The sequence below is a fragment of the Mytilus galloprovincialis genome, chromosome 8 (assembly GCF_965363235.1).
Source record: "Mytilus galloprovincialis chromosome 8, xbMytGall1.hap1.1, whole genome shotgun sequence".
Taxonomy (NCBI): Eukaryota; Metazoa; Mollusca; class Bivalvia; order Mytilida; family Mytilidae; genus Mytilus; species Mytilus galloprovincialis.
In genome coordinates, this window is record NC_134845.1 from 36,146,358 (window position 1) to 36,165,965 (window position 19,608).

Below are 19,608 nucleotides of genomic sequence, written 5' to 3' on the forward strand. Positions count from 1 at the left end.
TATTTTTCAGCATATATCAATAGATAATACATTTTGGCAAAGTATGAACTATTTTATCATTTTTGTTTTAGACTCAAGGGCCAAGTGAGCTTTTCTCATCACTTGGTGTCCGTCGTCCGTCGTCGTCATCCGTTAACCTTTACGCCAAAAGCCAAAAAATCTTCTCCTCTGACACCGCCTACCGACCAACATGTCCGCTATGGCTAACATAGAAAATAGGGGTAAAAATTTTCATCAGGTTTAGATCTCTTTGCCCTGAAATTTTCAAACGAATCAGACAATCCATTAGTAGGTTGAATTTGTAATTTTAACGAATTTCTTTTTATTTTTTGTTTTTGTTATTATCTTGAATATTATTATAGATAGAGATAAAAAGTATCTAGCTTTAAAAAATGTGTCCGATGATCGCGACTGCCAATTAACATGGCCAATATGGCTCAACATAGACCATAGAGGTATATTGCAAGTTTTGTCTATTGTTTGGAAAACCGTTATAAATAGAGAAGATCTGACTGGGCAGAAATTATCAGGATGTTCAGCTCTAACAACTGTCCAATACTTTAAAATTGCCAAACGACTTTTTTATGGGAGTTGTTGACCTTAAATGAGAAATTTTACCAATTTTATCATGTTTGCCTATTATCTTGAAAACTATCATAGTTACAGAGAAACATTAAATTGCAAACCTGATCAGCAAGACAAGTTATAAACAAATAAGTTTCACATTTTCAAAATCGGCAGCCTACTCCTTATCAGAGTTATTGCCCTTTATGATGATTTTTACAACATTTTGCGTTTTTGCCTCATTTCCTAAACATTATAGTCTATAGATAGAAACGTGAATAAGCAAAAATGATCAGCAACACTATAAGATCTATACAATTAAGACAATATAGAGGAATTCGTCCGACATACTAACAATTCATAGTTTGCTGATAAAGGTAGTATGCTGTCACTCTTTAAGGGAGTGATTGTCCAGCCCCTTATATATATAAATAAGGATTTATTTTACCCTCTTTTGTGTTTGGGGCAAAACTGAAGCAGATAAAGAGCTTTTGCTTATTTATGTTGTTTTTATGACAAATAAAGTCAAAGAGAGCTTCTCTATCAAAGTTACATTTTTCACATGAAGTTAAAAAATGGATTTATCTTCTACTAGTACTTAGTACAGCCATGTAGATGAGCATTTTTTTGGGGAAATTATTTATTTCGTGGTATATCAGAAAAACGACCAAATTCAGTTTGAAGCATATGAGCATATGATACGTAATGTTCAAATAGCTCTTCTTAAATCAGAGTTCTTAACAAAAAAATTAGAGAGATAATTTTCATAGCCAAAACTTTGTTTGTTTAAATTAGAAATAATTGAACAATTTTCCATCAGAAGCATTTTGTTGGCAAATGTTAATATATTAAGTGTGAATTATTTTGTTATATATTATTAAAAAAAATTGCTGTTCAAAATCTTTTACTTGTTTAATTCCAAAAAATCTAATAATAAATAAGTTGATATGAAGTAATTAGTTTCTCACATTGAAGATTTTTCATTATAGATATTTTCAAGAATTTAGATTAAATAAGCCTAGTAATTGGTAATCCATTACAAAAGAAATATTCTTGATAACCTCCCAATACCTCTGAATTATATCATTACAGAATGGGTTTAAGTGTATGGTCAAAATATGTACACACTCATTTTTATTCCCGAAGACAAATTTATAAAATAATTGTCTTTTACTCTGACATGTACTATAAATTATTGCACAAGTAATACGTGAATTTTAATCAAATATTGTACAAATTATGATATGTACAAGCACTTTTTAAAAAATTACAAATTTGTACAGTCAAAATGCAAACAACGATTTGTACATTTATTTCGTAAAAATTATAATTTGTAACTTGACACAACGTATATGACAATAGTATTTTGTTTTCTTTGCTCTCCATATATTTCAAACGACATTTCTCAGATGTAAAATCTAGAGAAACCCCGCATAGTTTCCGCGAGGCCTATTGGCGGAAGTTTGATTTTTCTGTGCCTTTCGAGGACATACAAATGTATCTTATGGTCTGTAATATATTGATAGGGTTAAGCTGAATGATAAATTAAAATTTCTTTTACAAAATGAACTGAATTTTCATGTCGATTTGATCCCAAACCCCTTATTGGTGCCCCCTGACGTAAAGAGGTCATTTCCAGAAAGAGGCATCGTTCAACATTCGGAGGGAAACACCAATGACTGGTTTACTGTTTATGCCAAAACAATACAAATACCACGAGAGAAATATCCGTACAATTTCAATGATTACAAGAATATGACAATGTTGAATCAAGCAGCAGTCGAGGCGCTGTGTTCAGCCACTTACTTGGAAAATTACCTCGACACGATGGACAACCTGCCTGACGACCTGCAACGCGTTGTGACTCAAATGCGTGAATTGGATATCCAGTGTAAGGGTAAGTTCCAATTCCTTGTATTGAAGTGCTCATTAAAATTTTATATGAAATTCAAATAAATCATATGTATTCACTGTATGTGAACAACGCGTAACTGTTTTGGGATACCCTTTAGAATATTCTGTAAGCACTTCCGGGTCACACATCTAAAATTAGAACAAATGTGGTGTCGGGGAATCCCTTGAATCAATTTTATGCTGACTTTCAATGGCATATGATTTTAAAGGACTTTGACAAAATATTTTAATACACTGTTTGCTTTCATTAAATCCTATAATGATATTTACCTCACTGTAATCGTTTTTACTCACACAATAACAATTCAAAGATTTTATCAGAGACATGTATTCTAATGTATTTATATGTCTCTGATTTTATTAATAAAAGTACACTGGAATAAACCATTCATTGATTGCAAATGTTTGCAACAAACTATTCCCAAATGTTTAAATTAAGAAATAATTCATGGAAGCCATAGATTGTTGGAAATTTACACATGGCCTGGGCCGTGATATTCAAATTTTATCCTGAGCATTTGCGAGAGATAAAATTAACGAATATCACGGTTTGCGAGGGATAAAATTAACGAATATCACGGCCCAGGACATGTGTATGCTTCAAGCAGCTCCTGAGACTACAGCTGTAAACAGAAACCACCTGATTTTATCTAATTTTAATTGCACTTGTAAATACTGAGCACGCAGGTTGACGTTTGCACAGCAGTGTCTGCGTTATGGATTTCCACTGCAGATCAATCGTATAGATGTAGATGTAGATGTGTAAATTTCCAACAATCTATGGCTTCCATGAATTATTATGATTCTAATAGGACAAATACAGTCATTAAAATACTGAAGTGAGGGTTGGTTTGGTGTGTGTGTGGCTTATCTTTTTTACTCCCTGTTAGATAAACTTCGGCTCAAATATCTTAATAAATCTGTAGCTTGCATGGGTTATTTCATTAATAACCGGTAGAAAAAAACTGTTTAATTCTTCTAATTCTCAAACCCAACACTTGCCAATTTTATTTTACATGATTTTCTTGTAAGCTTCCGTCAAATCCAAAGTTGACATTTCATAACTAAGGAGCCGCCATGTTGACTTGCTGAAATTCGTAAATTCAATTCAATTCAATATTTTATTGGAAAGAGCACAATAGAGGCGTGATCCAAATACAGACAATTATAATAATAAAACAACATATAAATGAAATAAAGATTCATGTAACAAGTCATGAGCCAATTCTATGTATACAAATACATTATAGACTGATATTGATACCATAGACTTATATTTCAGTATTATTATAGATTTTCGTATATTTACTTAAAACACACAATACAAGATATTTATATATATATATGTATATGCACAAACTACTGTAAAAGATTATTATCTGATGAAACGGTATGGTGGTCTCTCAAATCAAGAGCTTCTTCAATATACATACAAATAGATTTTAATTCCTTTTCAGACATAGGATTTAACATTTTGGTAAAATTTTCATCCAAATTATTTGAATTAATATCATTTATTTTATATTTAGATCTAATGTTTTTATATTGCGGACATTCAATCAAGAAATGAATCTCATTTTCAATTTTTTCTGTGCAAAATTTACAAAATCTCTCATTAGATGGTATTTTTGGTCTTGCATACCTCCCAGTTTCTATTGCTAATGAGTGTGCACTTATTCTTAATTTAGTGAGTTTTTTTCTAAGGTATTTAGGAATATTAAAATTTAAATATTCTTGTTGTTTAAATTTAGTATAAATTTTACTAAAAAATAAAAGTTTACCACAGTTTCCATCTTTTATCTTAGAAAGTTCAAAAATAATTTTATTTTTGTAAAAATCTTCTAGTTTCTGTTTGAAATTAATATTACAATGCATGTTAAAGGATATTCCAATATATTTCATTAATTCAGATAGTTTATAAGACCATGAATTTTCTTTATTTGTTAGTGTTTTGTCCACTTCAAAAGCAGCTTTGAGAATTTCATGCGGACCACCAGACCGTTCACCAATATTACTGAGACGCTCATAATATTTAAACATAAGTTGATAACATTTAATGCTAATGGGTAAAGTGCCCAATTCACACCGCACTGCTAGATTGGAAGACTTTCCATGAACCCCAAGTATGTTTTTAAATATGGAGTTTTGTGTTTTTTCTAATTTACTTTTGTCTAATGCTTCAAAATTTGGTTTGAATTCTGATATCCATACTTCTGATCCATAAGTTAAAATAGGAGTTATCATTGAATTAAAAAGCTGGAGCCAAGTCTTAACAGACAAATTTTCACTATATGGTAGTTTTGACTTCAATGCAAAATATGCTTTTTTAGCTTTATCTGAGAGGCTTGACACTGCCTGTATAAATTTTCCAGAGCTATGAAAATCAACTCCTAAGTATTTATAACAATCAACAATTTCAATTGCATTAGAGCTGTAATAAAAGTAAAAGTTTTCTTTATTTACTTTAATTTTAGAGAAAATTATAATTTTTGTTTTCTTAAGGTTCACGTCCAGTTTCCATTCAGTACTATATTTTTGTAAAGAATCAAGAGAGTTCTGGAGACCATCTGCAGATTCTGATATCAACAATAAATCATCTGCATACAATAAATGGTTCACTTTTTGACCATTTAAATTAACTGCACTAGTTAAGTTTGTATCTAAGTATTTTCCTATGTCATCAACAAATATATTAAATAAAGTTGGACTTAAACTGTCACCTTGTTTGACACCCTGATTAGCAAGAAAAGGCTTGGTAAACATATTTTGATATTTACATGAATATAAGGTATTAGAGTACATGTCATGCAGTATATTATAAAATTTGCCTTGTATTCCTTTATTTTGTAATTTTAAGAACAGAGCTGATCTCCAGACACTGTCGAAAGCCTTTTTAAAATCTACAAAACACACATATAGTTTCTTTTTACATTTAAACAAATATTTGTTTATTATTGTTTTTAAGATAAAGACATGATCTACAGTTCTGTAATTTTTTCTAAAACCACCTTGATTTGAAGATAATAAATTATGTGTTTCAAGAAAATCACTAAGTCGTTTTTGTAAAATGGATGTAAAGACTTTACCAAGACAGCTTGTAATGCTTATACCTCTATAGTTCCCACAATCAGATGGGTCACCAGATTTATAAATTGATGTCAATAGAGAAATGTTCCAAATTTTTGGGAATTTTTCTGAGTTAAGTATCTTATTAAAAAGTTTTGTTAAAAGTAAAACTAGTGTGTTTGACCCCACCTTTAGAAATTCATTAATTATTAAATCAGGACCTCCAGATTTTCCCTTTTTTAGCTTCTTAATGCAGTCTTTGATTTCTTTACATGTAATAGGGACATTAAGGGATGTATTAGAAAAGTTTTGATTTTTGTTCTCTATATTTTGATTTGTATCAGTCTTATCATTATTACTTGAAGCAAGTAAATTTTTATAATGAATCTCCCATTCTTTGGCAGAAATAGCAGGCTCACAGTTATTATTCTTTTTTTTGTAATTATTAATGCTTCCCCAAAATTCTTTGGTGTTCTTTGGGTTTCTCATTTATTTGTTTTATCAAGGAATGAAAAAAATCCTTTTTTAATTTATTTTTATGCAAATAATGCAATAGAATAGAAAATAAAACAAAACCTACCTCTAAAATCAGTTTTAATACAATATCATATGAATTTCGATGGTCCACGTAAAAGGAAACTTTCAACTTTAGCGGTTTCATATGTATGACATGTATGACGTCATGTTTTAAAAATGACTTAAATGCGCCCAAAAAAATAATAGACTTTCGCAGAATTTTATTTTTATTTTGTTGATTTCTCCGAGCTCTTGTGCATTACTTTTTTTTATTATGCATCCGAATAAGAAAAACAGTTGTTTTGTCTTTTATTTATTGCACTTTTTAAAACAATAAAATCGGCAAAGGGTTTGCAAATAGGTTCCAATACATGTAGATTTACGTGGGAAGTATATTGTAACAGCCATTATTATGTATATCTCTGAGTCTGCTCAAAGTACACATGTACATGTAGATATATCAAGAATTTTATAACAGTGTTGTTTGCAAAGCGAAAGAAGCACGTCATATTAGAATTGTTATTAAATTTAAACACAAACTATATACATGTATATATAAGTTTACAAGAGAGGGCACTGCACCCTGTTCGGGGATTTTTTTTCTTGTGTCAGTGTGCCTTTACCGAATTTGGTGATAGTTTTTTAATTTATATTTTTAGTCCCCTTAACTCCTCATTCATTTATTGTATGTTTAGACAGCTTTACATAATTAAAGATTTCTCAGTTAATTTATATGACTAACAATATACATGTACCTGTTATTAAGGGAATAATGAATTGATTTGGGTAACATTTATAACCTGCTCTTTGGTCCTAATACATGTATATGGATGAAACTTTTTATTACTGAGGTTTACAACGATAAGGATACATTCACTGACAAAAACTAACTCAAATGTTCATTTCAAGTTTAAAAAAAATAAAGATACATGTAGCATAAAAAGTCAGTATATGTGTTGCTTTTTCTTAATTTCCATGAACATAAAGAGCTCCATGCATATTTTTTTCTTTAATGTACTTTAATGCATACATGTACATTTTGTATATCATACACATGTATGCATTTAAGTATAGAAATAAAAATTGCAAATACACATTCTTTGCAGAAAGATTTAAAATTATTGTTTTTTTTTTTTTTTTTTTAAGATATTCTTGCCGACATAGATGTCCACCATGAAACATACAAAACAGAACCTGAAAGTAGCCCAGCTAAACGAAAGGCCATGATAGCTATGCAGAGGGCATTAATTAAATGTCAGGAAATTGGTGATGAAAAATTAATGTTGCTAGCTTGTATAACTGATCATATCGAAAACAGAGCAAGACAGCTAGAGCAAGATAGAGAAAACCTTGGTAGGTTTCTTTTTAGAGATAAATTTGTAATACATCATACATGTATATATGTGTACATGTAAACAAATTGAAAACATCTGATCTAAATTAAAGAGGATCATTAAGCTTAGAGGCAAAATTTTAAAAATGAAATTCAATAACAAGAAAATTAAAAAAAATTAAATTAGAAAAAAAATATCTCACTTCTTGCATCTTTTGAAATGTTTAATACATGTATACCTATGTATAAGAAATAAAAAGCCAAAAAAGCAAACACAAGTGAAGGATTTACATTCATCTGTAAAAGAAAAATGTAGCTGCTGTATATTATATCTTGTTTTGTTTTTTCTTGAATACTTATTTAGTACATAAATAATTTTGAATGAAATAATTATTAGAATTAAAATTTGAAAAAAATAATTATTAGAATTAAAATTTGAAAAAAATAATTATTAGAATTAAAATTTGAAAAAAATAATATACAATTCTGGCCTGTTGAAAAGGTGAATATCCAAAATTATCAACACAAGAAGGTTATTTCATTGAGGGCGCAGCCCGAAGACGAAGTGAAATAACTTTTAAGGGTTGACAATTTTAGATATTCATTGATTTAAAGGGGCCTCAATTGTTTTATTATACCGAACTAACATTGGAAAGGCTATTTCGAACATTTGCTAGTCTATATTTTTAGCATAACACACAGACTGACGTTTGAAAATACATTTGTGTTCGAATTTCTCGAACTTACAACAAAAGTAGAATCTTTTTGTAAAATATTGATGGCCCTCAAAAGGACCGTTAATAAGAGATATCATCGGCTGCTGGCACTATCAGCTCTATTTATGTCCAATGCCTTATTATAATTATTATAATAATTATTGTATCATGATCAGTTATCAATACAAACTTCACATATTATTATACCTTACATATATTTCAAACAATTCTGTTGGGTGAAACGTTAACACGTGACGTGGAATAATTCAGTGAATTTTCATTCAATTGCGAGGAAGGACGAATAACCCTAAAAAATTACACCAGCGGTGAATAACCTTTTGAGTTTGTTGATTTGTACTTGAATTACCTCCCATGAAAATGATGTCACAGACGTAAATAAACAAAATGGCAGCGTTCACGTTACACTGGAAGCCCATCAAGAGACGAGGAAATAAGGCATTGCACATGAATACAGCTGAGAGTGCCAGCAGCCGATGATATCACTTATAAACGGTCCTTTTCAGGGCAAACAATATTTTACAAAAAGATTTTACTTTTGTTGTAAATTCGAATACAAATGTATTTTCAAACGTCAGTCTGAGTCTGTGTGTTATGAATGTTAAACATATAGACTAGTAAGTGTTCAAAATGCCCTTCTACTGTTAGTTCCGTATAATAAAACAATTGTGGCCCCTTAGAATCGATGAATATCCAAAATTGTCAACCCTCAAAAGTTATTTCACTTCCGGCTGCGCCCTCAATGAAATAACCTTCTCGTGTTGACAATTTTGGATATTCACCTTTTCAACGGGCCATAATTGTATTATATTGTAACCTCTAAATGTCTTATTTTTGTGTTGTTTGTTTGCTGTCTCATTGATGTACAAATGTATACTCCTCATTCCCCTTTCATTTATATTGTGTTTTTTTCCAGACCCTAACTCAGGTAGAGATCAGGAGAAGGAGGAAAGAGAAGTAATTGTACACCCACCTAAACAAATTAAACAAGAGGATAAACCAGAAAAGGTACCAGTCAAGCGTCAGAGAAGACAAAAAACAAATAACGATTCTATAATCAGGGAAGAAATAAGAATGGTATGTTTTTATAGTTAATATTTACACTGTTGTACAAGTATATCAAATTTTAGAAAAGATTTGTCTTATGATGTTTTGTTTAAAAACTAAATTTTAAACTGAAATTTTCAAATTATCCGAATATAGCTCAACACTGTACAGTTAAACAAGAGTTGTTTCCCCTTCACTATGAAGAAACTCCCAGCACATACACAATAAGATCTCATTATTATTTTAAATTATTATAGAAGCTTTGGTCTACCTGTTACATGTAGGTTATGGAATAGACCAGTAAGTTTCAATTCATATCAATTGAAAAGATAAGAATTGAATCAAAGTTTTACTGAGTTACAAATGTAGAAGGGAAAAGTAAGTTAGTGAAGTAAACCATTTTACATTAAAAGTACTTCAAGAGAAATATAGTATGACCCTTGCATTTACATTTTTTTATAAAGTCAATTTTTGTTGAAAAAAACTATACATCATAACTGAACATCATTTTTAAGTCCAGAGATAATTCTTATTTTAATCTTTCCTTTGAACAATGAACTACAAACAATTTTCATGTTAATAATGTACAATGTAGCATTTAAAGATATGATTCACTGTTTGAATTGGACACTAACATTTGGGTAAATATTTAGACTTTTAGACTTCTTGAAAAAAATGGGAAAAAAAAATGATTATCTCCCTTATATGTCTTTTGCGTCACTGATGAGGCTTATTTAGACCAAGCACATGTCTGGCGTATTAAATTATAATCCTGGTACCTTTGATAACTTTTTTGTTGATAACATCTCTAAATTGTGAAATTTATTTCCTTGATGGACATTTTTTTAGATTGTCATAAAAAGTCATGTAGCAGCTCTGAATTGATACAGTTATTTATCATATAGAGAAATGAATTAGATAACTTTTCTGTTATTTTGTTTGGGTCAAGTGGATCTTAACAAGATTTTTGATAAAATTTCTGCATTTCAAAATTAAATAAAAATAAATTAGAAATTTCTTTTTTCATTTTCTCCAATATTATTAAATTCTTTTTAGTAAATTAATCATGTTAATAGATGTTGTATAAATCATGAAAAATATTTGAATGGGAAATTATACATACTTGTGTTAGGGTAAATAGTCTTTCATCAGTGTATAATTTCAATATACCTTCAACTATTTAAAAAAAACCACAACATTTTCTACATTTAATAGATATAGGAAGATGTGGTATGAGTGCCAATGAGATAACTCTCCATTTAATTCACAATTTATAAAAGTTAACCGTTATAAGTCAAGGTACGGTCTTCATCATGGAGCCTTGGCTCACACTGAACAGCAAGCCTTAAACATGCATTAACTTATGCATGTACATATATGCTAATTCCATCACTTTCATTTTTAGGATGAAAAGGATAAAGGACCAAAAAAGAAAAAGAAGAGGAAGGCAAAGAAGGAACAAACACCCACATCCCCGATCGATCCACCTATTGACCCTGATGAACCTACGTACTGTCTTTGTAATCAAGTTTCTTATGGGGAAATGATAGGATGTGACAATGATCTCTGTGTTATAGAATGGTTCCATTTTAACTGTGTAGGACTTGTGAATAAACCAAAAGGAAAATGGTTTTGTCCGAACTGTCGAGGCGAGACAAGTAAGATGATGAGAAGATTTGACAAATCATAGTGCAATATTTATTTTGATTTATTTTTATGTTAAGCCACAACAAACATGTTATATTAATGGATTTTCATAACTGTGCTAGTTGATTTATTTCTGAAAACTGTTTTGTAAAGTTTAAGATGGCAAAAAGAAGGAAGGGTATAGATATTGTAAAGTAAAAAAGTACTGTAAAAGAAATGTATGATAAAAAAAACCATACTGCAAGTCATCAAATAAGTATATTCATTGTATTTATTCTACAAAAATGTTCTAGTACAAAAGGGATTATGGGGTGCAATTGGTGCAAAAACAATGATAAGGAGTTCAGTCCATTTCTTAAATGGGACAGAGATTATCAAAGATAAATTTGTCATTTTTTGTGTGGCAAAATATGCAATTTCTGTGAAGAATATGGGTAACTATTTTTAAACTTAGTTTTGACCAAGAAAACTGAATGTGTAAATTATCATTTATCAATATCTATAAATGAACCTTGCCTTTGACTTTTTTTTTTATATTTTGAACATACATGTAACTCTTGACTATAAGGTTAAGAAATTTTAAGTGTTAAAAATATTCATTTTAAATGTTCATGTTCACAAAGACAAATAGAGGAATCTAATATTGACATAGAACAAAATGCCCAACTATATGGATCAATTCAGCATATATATTATTGTAGACATGGTTAATCTACAGAAATGATAATTTGCACATATAACATGTATAAAGTTTTTTGGCCATTACTGTACATGTAGTATAATAATGATTATACATTTGTATTGAATTGATGAATTTAATTCATTTATGAATTGTAAATAAATGTATATAAAGTTTATGTATAAATAGTCAAAAACAATTTTCTTAATTTTATATATATATGTAAATATATAAACAGATTGTCAAACTGATAAAAATGTCACTTGTAGGTACTTGCTAGTTGTACTTTGCATATACTTTATAATAGTAGTGATGGGTGAGCGGTCTAAGTAGTTGAAGTTTTGTATCACAACCCTGTCAACACTGAGGTTGCGAGTTTTAATCCGGCAGTCGGCATGTGCACTGGACTCTAATCTAAATTTACTAGGAATGTCAGTGTTCCTATCCAAGGTCTGTAGTTCTCTCTGACATCCTCCACCAATACAAACTGTCCACTGGGAAATAGAAAACAGTACTGAAAGTGGCAATAAATACCACATAAATAAAAGCAATGAATATCAATTAAAAAACTATTATAAGTGCAAAAAAAATAAGGTCACAATAGAGGGAAGACAATATAACTCTTGTTGTAGTTGTTCTACATAGATAGCAATACTTTAGTAATGACTTTCATTAAATTCACACCCAACTTTAACAATTTTTTTACATTGCCATGACAAAAAAAAACATCGAAAGAGAAACAAAAGTATCTTGAAAACCATAATAGATAAAAGCCAAATCAACATTCCATTTTTTTTGTGCCCCTGCCAGAGTGCATGGAGCATTAAGTTTTACCCTTGTCTGTCTGTCAGTCCCTCTGTTAGCCATAAAGTTGGTTTCTGTTCTCTTGGTTTGGTTTTCCTCTACCGAATGTAACGAAACTGATACACAATGCTTATTAACACAAATCAAGTTTGAATTGTAGTGGCGTCACTTTTACCACTATAAAGTTACACTCTTAACAAATGGAAAAACTGCTGAAATTTTAATGCTGAGATTAATGCTTCAGTCTTATTTTTTTGGATCTTCATTTTTTTTTTAGATAGTCGATTGGTTTAAATTATTTCCTTGTAAGATAAGGAAAGTTATATACAAAGAAGAAAAATGACATAAAACAACAAAATTGATAAAGCAAATGATACAGATGATAACTAAGAAAATCTTACTATTGAGTTGGATAATAATCTGTACATGTGTTATGATGTGCAGATAATAAATGTGGATGATTCCATCAGGTTCGCCCTTTAAATGCTGATGATTCAATCAGAAACGCCCCTTTAAATGGGTATGATTCAATCAGGTATGCCCCTTTAAATGCAAATGGTTCAATCAGGTACAACCCTTTGTATGCGGATGATTCAATCAGAAACACCCCTTTAAATGGGTATGATTCAATCAGGTACACCCCTTTAAATACTAATGGTTCATTCATGTACAACCCTTTTAAAGGTGTTCCAGCTAGGTTTTCAAAAGGGCAGGGTGCCAATCCTGAAAAAGGGCATTTAACGCGCGATATGATAATATGAAAAGGGCATATTTTAATAAAAGATGTTAATCAAACATTTGTGTTTATTCGTTGAATCACAGGTTATACAAGAACAACATCTTTAGCCCATATAGAACTCTATCTTTCTACTTTTAAGGCTGAAAAACTTGTCAAGCAGCTTGTCACACAAGTTTTTTTATCATTGCTTGGCACAGTTGAACTTTATATGCAGTATGTTTTGAAAGGAGATCTGTTTCATACTGTTTCTATGGTCTACCACATTTTACCAGTTTCACCTTTCTACCCCTGCTGTGCTTGATGGCAATACAGCACAAAACAGCTGTGCTCAGTAAATTCACAATTTTAGGATATAAAGCAACAGTGAAAAATAGTATCAAAAATAAAGAATACAGAAAAAGATGACCAAGGCACCCTACCAACACTGCTACTAAGACCCTCTTTAACTTTTCCCATAACTCAAAATAAATACCTAAACATATATATTCTTATGCAAGAAGTATGGAGACACATTTTAGAATATGTAAATGGGTTACTCAATGCTAGGAAAAAAATCAGATTGAGTTATCTTTCTTTATTCGGGTGTGCTCCTTCTTTGGAGGATTATAAACAGTACGTAAATATGATGTAAATATGATCACAATATGGCCGCCGATTTTGTTATTTTCGTATCAAAAATGAAGGCAGTCAATGACAAATACGTCTTAATTTTCTGTTTATTTTACAGAAAACAAGTAAAACAATGTCTTCAACGAGTTTATAATGGTTTTCAAACTTTCTGTCATTACGTTTCTTCCATGAAACTACGGTAAACATCGCAAATTGTGCCCAAGTTGTTGTAAGCACATTTCTTCAAAATAATTGCCGACTGACCGATTCTATTTGAACGAATTAATGTTGATGATCATTAATGACCCATCCGATAAACGGATTACCTATAACAACAGATTATGACACCAGTTGTAACCATTGATTAGCTTGGGGTGGTAAACAAAGTCATAATCTTTTCCCCAGGTAAAATTTAGTAATTAGCGTATCATATCAATACGCAAATTAATATGCAATCGATCTTCAAAAAAGGCAGGGCGCCCTGGAAACTGTAAAAAGGGCACAGGGCGCCACTCGGAAAAGGGCGGGCGCCGCGCCCTCTGAAAACGGCCTAGCTGGAACACTGCTTTATATGTTGATGATCATTTCAGGTACGCCTCTTTAAATGCAGATGATTCAATTAAGTACTCTACTTTTAATGTAAATGATCCAATAATGTACGCCCTTTAATAGTGAATGATTCAATCAGCTATGCCGCTTTTATTGCAACCGATTCTTGAGAAATTTATGATAGCGATGATGTAAAGAATGACAATGCAAAATATACACTGGACATAAATTATTTTACACAGATAAACATCTAAACGCACCAATCATGTATGTAAGAGATCTTTATAGTGAAGATTATGATAATGTCAAAACAACACAAGAAATGAAAAAAAGAAAATGAAGGAATAATTCGAAAAACTACATCATGAGAATGCAGCAAAAGTCATTAGAAATATTCATTTGTATTAAATTCAAGAAACAGCGTTGACGATATTAAAAAAAACAAACACCCAAAACTGCCTTTTTAATCGGATAGACATATTAAAAACTAAATAAGGAGAGAATAGTTTTTCTATTGAAAAAAAATCATAGAAAAACGGAAGAAATATGATTTATTTTTTGGTTATAAAGGAACAAAACATAGCAGATGAGATGATAGTACATCTGACGGAACAACAAAATCAAATGGAAACAATTGAAAAACTAAGGCAACTTGGATAAAATGATGCTAAGAATTCAATCGGAATTTGTAGGGAAAAAAACAAAGCACGAAGAAATCAAGAAAAGTGATGATTGTATTGGAATCATTTACATGATTCTTTAACAGTTGTGAATCGTCCATGAAGGTTCAAATTCCACCTCAGCAATACAGAATGGGCAAAACTATCACATTGATCCTACCTGAACATTTGTTAGAATAGTTATTAAAGGTTAGAAATATCCAATCTCAACAGGAAAAAAAACTTCTATTATAATGCCTGCAAAATATGACAGAAAAGATACCTGCTTTTTCAGAAGCGCACATGAATATTTATACATTCACACTACAGTTACCATGTCTATGTTTCTTATTACTACGCCACGTAAGATCTACAGTAACTGGAAAGCCTGTTTTATGGCCTTTAATAAATTCATAACTCTCTTTATGTGGTATGCATTTTAAACAGTATATATAAGGATGACATGGAAATTATCAAATGATCAATCACCAGTTGAAAAAGGACGAAATTTGCATTGTACACTGTTGCAGTTGTATTATCAAGCTCGTAAGGGATAGTCACTCCATAAAAAAGACAAGAATGATTGCACTTAAGTTTTGACTGTTGAAACGATTGGATCTTCTTCACCATTTACCATTATTTTTCCGGTTTGAAAAGACGAAGAGGAAATAATAACTAAAGAAAAAAAATGTTCAATGCATTCCACCGGTAACTTCGTTGTTGACATGAATATAAATTATATGGTAATTTTTATAATTACTGTTTGCAAAAGTATTAATTATTCGAAAAACCAAGGCTTTTCTTATCCCAAGAATAGATTACCTTAGCTGTATTTGGCACAGATTTTTTGAATTTTTTGTCCTCAATGCTCTTTAACTTTGTATTTGTTTTGCTTTCTAAATATTTTGATTTGAGCGTCACTGATGAGTCTTATGTGTACGAAAATCGCGTCTGGCGTATTAAATTATAAGCCTGGTACCTTTGATAACTATTTACATCACTGGGTCGATGCCACTGCTGGTGGACGTTTTGTCCTCGAGGGTAACAGCCTAGCAGTCAGCACTTCGATTCGGTGTTGACGTGAATATCAATTATATGGTCATTTTTTTTTTTTTTTTATAAATTTACTGTTTGCAAAAGTATAGATTATTCGAAAAACTAAGGATTTTCTTATCCTAGTAATATATTACCTTAGCCATATTTTGCACAATATTTTCTAATATATCAAAAACTTCAGAAATCTATGGATTACCATATCTTAAGTATTTTTAAACAATCTACCAAGCAAATTGCAAAGGAAACACCAATACGAAATGTCGATGATTAGGAACTGGACAAAACTATAAAGAACGTCTACTGATGAAACAACACTTCTTAAACTATATGTATAGAAATAAGTAACTTGTATTGTGCAATCTCTTTGATCATCTGTTACAGAGGTAGAAATATCTCGTATTTATGCAAAACCATTTAGCAACTGGGTTGTATTTTAAATGAAATCACCCTGGTTGTTGGTGTGTTCGTGTTGCTCATCCTTTAGTTTCTATGTTGTGTCTGTTTTTTGTTGTTTGTCGTTTTTGTCCTTTTCCTTCTTTTTTATTTTCCATGGCGTTGTCAGTTTATTTTCGACGAGTTTGAATGTCCCTTGGTATCACTCCAAGTACGATAGATCAATATTTTTAAAAACTGTAATGCATTAAGGATGCAGTCAGGTGAAATAGAAACATGATCTAGAATTATAAATTGAAGTTATAGAAGTTATTTTCGAGGTATTAAAAAAAAATTAAATGCGGGAAAAAGGTTGACTCAGACTTCCCTTACAAGTATAGCTTTGGCTAATAAGGTCTCAGATCGTTAGAAAGAAATCAAGAATCAGCTTAAATTTTGATAATGACCTTTCATGAGCTATTGATGTCTTTTATGAAAAAGAAAATGGGTGATAGTGGGCAAAATATTTTACCTTGTATCGTAGGGGAAAAAACAATGAGTCCGAATATCTGACAACAATTTCCTAAATAGTACAGCGGCTTTGTGAAAAATTGTGCACATCCTGCTACAAGCATGAAATTTGGCATAGACCTTCCTCAACTATTACTGTTTTATTTCAGATAGAAAAGCATTTGAAAAAAAGTGTCTTACTCCCGGTAAAATCCAAAGTGGCGGACATCATACTTAAATCAGCCTAATATCGAAGGCTAGTGTGTGAAAAGGTGTTTTTATCATACTACTATCATAATATTTGGTACAAACCTTTGTTTTTTACTACTTTTGGATAAATTAAATAGATGAGATGTCTTTAATAACCCTACTTCCTGTAAAATCCAACATGGCGGACATTGTACTAAAATAAGCTTATTTTTAGGGAAGGTAATAATTTAGTTTTAACGTATTGCTACTATCATTACATTGTGCAGGAACCTTTCTTTGGTGCTTCTCACATTGATACAATGTATAAGACATATGTCTTTAAAACCCTTACTTCCGGTAATATCCAAAATGGCGGACATAGAATTATCAATTTCTTATTGTAATATTCAACTTTTTTTCAAAATGTTGGTTTTTTTTCTGTTCATTAAATTTTTGGCTTTAAGTTATTCTCAAAACCACTAATTCTATTCTGTTGTAAATGTTTAAAAACAAAGTTAACACTTCCGGTAAAAAAAACACAATATGGCGTAAATTTCAAAGATGAGTCCTCAATCCATATCTTCGATGTAGAGTTTTGGATAGATTGATTAAAACATAATAAAATCACTAAAGTACTAAAACATTTTTAAAATTACTACAATTTTCGGCCAAAAATAACGGTCACCACCACATGCACACATCGCAGTGCACGGGAGACCCGATTTTCCACATTAACAACGACCGCGGCATTTTTTCTTACACCCACAATAAAATTGAGAAAGGAAATGGTGAATATGTCAAAGCGACAACCACCCGACCATAGAGCAAACAACAGCCGAAGGCAACCAATGGGTCTTCAATGTAGCGAGAATTCCCGCACCCGTAGGTGTCCTTGAGCTGGCCCCTAAAATATGCATAATAGTACAGTGATAATGGACGTCATACTAAACTCCGAATTAAACACAAGAAACTAAAATTTTAAATCATACAAGACTAACAAAGGCCAGAGGCTCCTGACTTGGGACAGGCGCAAAATTGCGGCGGGGTTAAACATGTTTATGAGATCTCAACCCTCCCCCTATACCTCTAGCCAATGTAGAAAAGTAAAAGAATAACAATACGCACATTAAAATTAAGTTCAAGAGAAGTCCGAGTCTGATGTCAAAAGATGTAACAAAAGAAAATAAATAAAATGACAATAATACATAAATAACAACAGACTACTAGCAGTTAACTGACATGCCAGCTCCAGACCTCATTTAAACTGATTGAAAGATTATGTCTTCATCATATGAATATCAGGTACAATCCATCCCGTTAGGGGTTTAGTATCATACTATCATAAAATATATGAGAAGAACATAACCCGTGTCATGCCAACAACTGTTTTTTTTTTAGAAATAAATGTGTTTAGTTCCGATGCAAAGACCCTATCAGTGAATCAATGTTAAAGCCAAAATATGCAATCTTTAATGACCTGACAACAGTATCGTAACTATATCCCCTTTTAATAAGTCTATTTAAAGGTTTTGTTAGTTTCTGAGGAGAATACTGACATTTTTGTGCTTTATAAAGAATATTTCCATAAAATTTTGGATGTGAAATACCTGAACGTATAAGATGTCTGCATGTTGAGTTATATTTACGAATTATTTCCTTATACCGGTGATAAAATTTAGTAAATGTTTTGACCAGTTTGTGATATCGAAAACCCTGGTGTAATAATTTTTCAGTAATACATAAATTTCTCTCGCTAAAATCTAATACATTGTTACATACACGAGCGAATCGTACAAGTTGAGATATATAAACACCATAAGATGGTGACAAGGGAACGTCACCATCTAAAAATGGATAATTAACAATAGGAAATGAAAAATCATCTCTGTATACAAGCTTCTGAGAAAATGATGAGGCCTCAAAAAGAGTTTTTTTAAAGTTATCCTCTTTGTCCCCGCCTGCACTGGGTAGCATAAGAGCCAATCCCAAGCTCGTCTCCCTAAACACTTACCTTAGTATATTGCATTTTTTACATGCTGGAAAAGACTAGACCAAATTGAAGGAATAGCCTCAAAAAGCCTTCCCTTTTGCGCAAATAGTTATTTTCTTGCTTCGTTAACCATGTTTTACCCATCTGTTAAGTTTGTGCGATCTTACAGTAAAACCCCGGTGATTTAGGCTGATCAAATATCATTCTTTATATTAAAGTCACATCTTCAAATGCCATCAATGTCTCCCACGCAGTCTTTATCTTTTCTTTTCAAGCAAAGAGAGAACCATATCACAACCGGTTAAGGCATGGATAACAATAAGTGTGTGTGATCACTCATTGCCTTGTGCATTTGAAAGGCCATTGATAGATATTAATCCAAAGTCTTTTGCCCTCCCAAACACAATCCATGGTTCGTCTACCCCTATGTCACGGAATAGCGAAACGGTAATGGCAGCATCATCATTAACGACTGTTCGAATCATGACTCGTTTAAGTTCGTGTTTCACTGCATCAGACACATGCTTCATGATTCTAGTGTCTGCCTCTAAATGTGAACTTGTTGCTTAACTGGAAATTCATCACGTGGTGGATAAGAAATAATATCCTGAACATTTGTTGCTATAAGTGC

The 19,608-nt window shown here is 31.3% G+C and overlaps 1 protein-coding gene across 1 annotated transcript; it reads left to right on the forward strand.

Moving 5' to 3' along the window:
• Positions 1 to 2,178: 2,178 nt before the first annotated feature.
• Positions 2,179 to 11,474, forward strand: LOC143085681 (inhibitor of growth protein 1-like). The gene is made up of 4 exons (XM_076262179.1): positions 2,179 to 2,461; positions 7,207 to 7,413; positions 9,044 to 9,204; positions 10,580 to 11,474. Exons 1-4 carry the CDS (start codon positions 2,320 to 2,322, stop codon positions 10,862 to 10,864), a joined length of 795 nt encoding a protein of 264 aa, XP_076118294.1. The 5' UTR covers positions 2,179 to 2,319; the 3' UTR covers positions 10,865 to 11,474.
• The last annotated feature ends 8,134 nt before the right edge of the window (positions 11,475 to 19,608 follow it).